The 6330-nt window shown below is 45.1% G+C and overlaps 1 protein-coding gene across 1 annotated transcript in view; it reads right to left on the bottom strand.

The window, feature by feature from the left end:
- Window positions 1–5409, bottom strand: part of HTR3A (5-hydroxytryptamine receptor 3A) — a 12023-nt gene extending 6614 nt beyond the window's left edge. The window contains exons 1-3 of the mRNA XM_027847359.1: window positions 5343–5409; window positions 1886–2052; window positions 1086–1130 (exon numbers count right to left, since the gene is read on the bottom strand). Coding sequence (XP_027703160.1) covers window positions 1086–1130; window positions 1886–2052; window positions 5343–5409 — 279 coding nt within the window. The remainder of the gene's footprint in view (window positions 1–1085; window positions 1131–1885; window positions 2053–5342) is intronic.
- Window positions 5410–6330: the final 921 nt, after the last annotated feature.

A 6330-nucleotide genomic window follows, 5' to 3' on the forward strand; every position in this document is an offset into this window, starting at 1 on the left:
TGACTCCCAGAGTGAAAATGACTAAGGCAATTAAGACTTTAGCCAAGGGTGTGTGTGTGTGCGTGTTTGTACCTCCTCCCAGAGCCCAGAAGGTCTTTAGGTCAAAACNTAGCCAAGGGTGTGTGTGTGTGTGTGTGTGTGTGTGTGTGTGTGTGTGTGTGTGTGCGTGTTTGTACCTCCTCCCAGAGCCCAGAAGGTCTTTAGGTCAAAATTGGGTTCAGTTTCTGGAGCCAGGGGGGAGGGGAAAGAATGAGTTGGAAGATGTCTCCTCTAATACCCTGAAAGACACATTCAAAAAACTTGTTCAGTGATCAGAACCAGGGATGTAACTACACATTTCAACCCATATATAAACACTAAACTAGAGAAATTGGAAAATCTAGCCATTAAATCCATCACATAATTGGCAATATCAGAGTGGAGAATCTCAGTCAAATTAGATGGTCTCTGGTGTCTCTTCTGACTAAGACCTTGTGAATCAATGGATTTAGAACTATAATGAAATTTAGAGATCATCTGGTCCAATCTTCAGATTTGTGAGATGGAGAATGTCAGGATCAGAGAAGTTTTCCCATGCCCAAGGACATGAAGCTATTACAGAGCAGATCTTCAGACTCCCATGTCCAATGCCCTTTTCACCGAATTATGTTGCCTATTTGTACAACGCCCAGGAGCGGCTCAGGAGTATGCTGTGAGTCTTCTCAGCCATTTTGCATCCCCAATTTGTCCTTAGTTTAACAGTAATCACATCTCTGGCTAGAAGGTGTGATTCTCCAACCCTTATGAAGAAACAGGTAAATGCCAAGTAAGCCCACCAATCCAGGATCGGATCCAGGGATATTCGTACACTCAATTTAGTCGATGTGTTATATGTAGGGCGTGATTGAACTGGGAAATAGCCAGGGATTTGAGGACTATGTAGATGAAGTGATCTTGCTCCAATAAACCTGACTAAAAGCACCCCTCCCCCTGTATTTGGGTCTTCCTAAATACTTGAGGGAGGTAGAGGGAAAGAACATCACTGGGAAACAGAGTCCCCATCCTCAGGCAGAAAAGGAGGGTGAATGAGGGGCTGGTCTGCTCACCTGCCTGTACCAGATGTAAGTAGTCAGCACTTGGTTCTTTTCATCCTGTAAGATGAAGGGGAGACAAGAGACAAGCAGATATTAACAAAGAAGGCTCCCTACCCAAGCGAGGACTGAGGTGCCACTAGTCTACAGATGTTTCCTCCATGTACAAACCCCACAGAAAGAGCTATGTTCTACCAGAAAGTCTCAAGGTTAGAGTGTCCAACTGCTAGGAGAGGTGGAAGGTTAAGGGTCTCAGGGGAGTGGATGTCTTGCCCTTTATTGACTACATTTTGTCTGTGGACAGTTTAGAAGGGGTCTGCCCTTCACTAGGGTAACTAAAGAGAGAGGATATCTGTGTGCCTGTTGGGGAATAGAGAAGAAGATATGGAAGCTGTTCTGCCACTCCTCTGCCCAGACACCCTCCCTACATGCATGCATACACATACACTGCACACATATACATACCACTGCAAATTTGTACATTACTACTATAGCTTTTCTGTCTACCATTGCATAACACTGTGCCCCAACTCCAGCTTACTGTAGCCTTCGCTGTGTAGCACCGTAACCAATTCATTTCCACCGACCCTCTACTGTCCGACACTGTAGCCCTTCCTCTGCCCTGACCGTGGGCATCTGAATACCATGTAGCTGTCTGGTATGAACATTGACTCAGAGACTCAGTTTTGTTTTCCACCCCCACTCCCTGGCCCCAGTGCTTCTGACAGGTCTCCATGGTCCTCTTCTCATCCTAAAAGGGTGAGCCCCAGAGCTCAAGATTATGTTTAGGGGGCTGGGTAGAGTTAGATGATTACCACACTGAGGATAGCATAGATCATGACATCAATGGACACAGTGGTTGGCTTCCTCCAGTCCCGAACAGGCCGAACGCTCTTCTTGTAGTGGGTCAGGAGGTGGTCAGACAATTGCAGCAGAGCTGGCTTGGTGTTGTTGGCTGCTTTGATACCTTGCTTCCTCCTGCCTAGAAAGATGTTCAGGGCACAGTAACAAGCTAGACTTCTACCCTTTCCCCCTAGCTACTCATGGCTGCTTTAACACGGTACATACCCACTGCCTGCCGTACTTACTGCAACTTTAAGGGTTTCTGACTCCACAATTCCAACCCTTCTCCCATAAAATCCTATTCACTAGAATTATTCCTTTGAATTAAAATATCCTATTTCCAGAAGGCTCTGACTAAAATGCAAATATACTTCGTAGGAAGAATAAATCATTAATCTGTTATCAGAGCAGTAAGGGAAAGATAATACAAGTCAGATAAGTTTTGAAAGGGGAATGGATCAGGGAATAAAAAATTTTATGTATCAATCAAGATGGGTAAGTTGGAAATAACTCCACATAGGTGACCTTGGAGACTTAAGGGATAGCATGAAGGCATTAGGTACCTTTTAATGGAGGTAAGTAAGGGCTGACAGGGAAGGTTGGGGTGATTGAGTCCCCAGACACTGTCTGCTTCACAATGCGGCCTAGGTGGAAGGTAACTTTCAGTGTTTGGGGTAGCTCTGTTGCATACTCCCCAAACCCTGACCAGATCCATGGTAGAACCAATGTAGGAAGGATTTCTAGAAAGATTATTCTCTTCTTAGACTGTAAGCTCCTCGGGGTAGGGACTATCTTTTGCCTTTCTTTGTATCCCCAGTGCTTAGCACAATGCCTGGCACATAATAAGCACTTAATAAACGCTTATTGACTGACTAAAACAACAAAAGAGCAAAGATCTGCCCAGGAGTTGCTTAAAGAAGAATGTGGCATTGCACACTCCCTACTGCCCAGGCCCTACTCATGACTCCAATCTCATGTCTATCTCTCTCAGTCACCGCTAACAGAGTATTTTACATCAGCCTTAGTTTGTCTTTATTTTAAAGTTTCCCAGGACCAAGAACATGGAAGCCTACAGGTACTCAGCTGGCATGTAATCAGCAATCGATTATAAATCCAAATTCTTGCATCTTATTCTGGTTTGTCTAGAATTCCCTATGCCACCCAATTTTCTCTCTATACCTCAATTTCTCTTCTGGGCAAGAGGGAGAGGTCATGTTGTGGAATTCTAACAAGAATGAATGGAAAGGCTTTATGGAGTGTTTTGATATCCTGGATTCCCCCCTCTAAAAACTGTTACTAGTGTCTAGGCTTCAGGGTAGTGTTATAGAGAAGGCAGGTTCTCCATCAGGTTCTCTTATATGAGGTGCAAAAGAATGCCAAACATTAAATCCAATACTTTACAATAGTGGATTATGGTTTAACTACCATACAAAATAATTCTCCAAGTCACTGATAATATGAAAAATGCACATTCAAGTCTCACCTCCTGGAAGTTTTCCCTGAGTCTTCTCCACACCCCCAACCAAGCCCACAGCAGTCCTCTTTGGCTTTTTCATTTGCAGCATAAATAGATATAGTGTCCAGCAAATCAAAACAGCTCTCAGGTTTTTACCTCACACTAGGAATAGTCAGTTTTGGAGGTGTTGTACAGGCAGGTACACTAATGCACTATTGCTTCAGATGTGAATTTGTTCAATCATTCTGGAAATTAATTTGGAATCATGCTATTAAAAAGTAACTAAGATGCTAATACCCTTTGCTCCCACTGCTAGGCACATAACTTAAGGAAATAAATGTTTGTTTGTTTGTTTTTTAAAAAGGTCCCTGAAGTATTTATAGCAGCACTCTTTGTAATATTAAAGTGGATGACCATTGATTGAGGAATAGTTAAATAACTTATGATAATGTAATGAATATAATGGACTATTACTGTACCGTAGGAAATGATGAATACAGAAAAGTGTGGGATGACATATGAACTGTTGCAAAATAAAATAAACAGAATCAGGAAGACAATATGCACAATGACATCAACAATGTAAATAGAAATAATGAAACAATTGAAACTGAATGCTGGGAAACTCTAATCACCAAGTATGGCTCCAATGAAGAGATGAGAAGGCACCTCCCTCTTCTTTGGACAGGTGGAGGACCATGGGTGTGGAACACTATGTATGTCAAATTTGGCTGATGTATTGGTTACTTTTGCTGAACTTTTTCTTTTTTTTCTTTTTTTGTAATTTCTTGTTGTAAGGAATGGTTCTCCAGGAGTGAAAGGTTATTGGGAACTATAGGTGACATAAAAACATGGGACATCAATAACAATTCTTAAGAATTTTAAAAGACATTCTACACTATGGTCCAGTGAGGCACAGGGCCGTACCCCTGTGATATATTCAGTTTTACCAAACTGAACTGTCCCTCTTACTATGGTTAGCCAGTGTTCTTCAACAGACTTTGCTTTACAAAGCAATTTGTGAAGCCTGGAGAAAGTAGTGAGAGGGAAAATGGGATCCCCCCCAAGAGTTATTCTTTGCCTCTTTCTGCCCCTGTTGGATTTTCAGACTGACTCAGAGGGAGGGGAAGGGGAAAGAGAATTGAAACTAAGACCCCCATTTTCTCAGATAAAAACTAGGGAGAGGCCACCAGTTTCTCAGGCAAATATGTCAGAGAGAATTGCTTTCTCATCAAATAATAATAAAAAGGTAACTCATTTACATAATGCTTTCCAGTTTACAAGACAAAACAAATAGCCAGATTAATAACCGCAATCATCACTTACCACGTTTCTCATCCCCACCCCACCCCAGTGTTTCTGCAAATGACTAACAGAGGGGGAGAAGATAATACTCATAATCTTTTGACATCTGTCAGGTACTCAGCTGGCACGTAATTAGCCAAATCCTAAGACTGAGTGGAAGGACGAGGTTAGGATGGGGAGCATGTAGGGTGAACTATAATTTGAAATGGGAAAGGGAAGGACGTTGATCTGATTTAAACACCCCATCCCCAGCTTTCAACTTTTCAAACTTTCTAGCTTCGAGAAAGGAAAGCCCAAAGTTACACTTCTCCACCCGGCGAAATTGTGTGTGTTAACCAGTGTGACTTTCTTCCTCCAAATGTCATGGTAACTCTTCCCAACCCGGCCCGCCCCTTTTTCCTCCCCTGGACATCGTCTAGGGCATCCACCTGCCATCCTTCACCTCTGCCTCTGTATTCTACGCTCTCCACCCACCGTCCCCTCCCAACCACACCGCACCCGGCAAAGCACCAGCCTTTCAGCCTAGAGGACTTATCCAAGTCCCTGCTCCGGCTACAGCTCTTGGCCAAGAGAGCGGCGGAGTGAGTGCGGGGAGCATCTCGCAGTGGGTTTCCCTTCAAGAGCAGACTCTGCGCCAGCTCACAGAACTTTCCCACGAGTCCCCTTACCTTCACATGGCCCCAGGAAAATCAGGAGCAGCAGGGCGAGGAGCACCTGCCGGAGGGACAATGGCATGGCTGCGGTTCTGCTGGGGCGTCTTTTCTCTTTGTGTCCCTTCAGGGCAAGCCCTCCCCCCAATCCGCCCCCAAATCTTGTCCCAGGCCCGCCCCCTGGCTGTCTTCGTTGGGTGCCCACTTCCCACCCCGCTGCCCACCGAACCCCAGAGTACTGCACTCTCCTCCTCTCCTCTCTCCTCAGAAACTCTAAGGAAGACTCCGCAAGTTGCAGCAGCTGTGTACTTCCAAGCCATCAGGGTTGAGAAGCCACTCGGTTAATCGTGCATCAGGTTTCAGGGCTGGAAAGGGAGGGAAAAGGAAGGGAGGGGAAGAGAGGGGAAGGAGCGGAAGGAGAAGAGGGGAGGGGAGCCCACCCCGGCTGATGTCACGCAACGGAAGCTTCAGAACTCAGTCCCCAGACAGCTGCCCTGTGGGCTCAGCCTCTGCCTCTCTTTCCCCAGAGTAGAGTGGGGGGTAAAGTTGGGGCGGGCGAGAAGTAGGGAAGATAGGAAGGCAAGGAGGCTGTAGAGTGTCCTCAGGTAAGGGGTCCATGCACAGGATCTTTGGCTCCAAGTTGCCTTCTTCTCCATTACATTTCTCTGCGTGTAACCTGTAAGTAAAGGGTGGCACTGCCTCCCGGGAAACCCTTGGATCAAGGGATGATGAGGTGTAATATTGGGCTCTGCCTTGGCCTACTGTCTCCCTGTTAACTCCCCTTGGGGTTCCATATGCTGAGAGGGACAGTGGAAACAGCAAGGCTCTGCTCTATAACATTACTTCTTTTAAGGAAACCTTCCTTTCCTCTAAGTTTAAAAAAAAANCCCTGTTAACTCCCCTTGGGGTTCCATATGCTGAGAGGGACAGTGGAAACAGCAAGGCTCTACTCTATAACATTACTTCTTTTAGGGAAACCTTCCTTTCCTCTAAGTTTAAAAAAAAC

Source organism: Vombatus ursinus, unplaced genomic scaffold (genome assembly GCF_900497805.2).
Source record: "Vombatus ursinus unplaced genomic scaffold, bare-nosed wombat genome assembly UNPS02015398.1, whole genome shotgun sequence".
Taxonomy (NCBI): Eukaryota; Metazoa; Chordata; class Mammalia; order Diprotodontia; family Vombatidae; genus Vombatus; species Vombatus ursinus.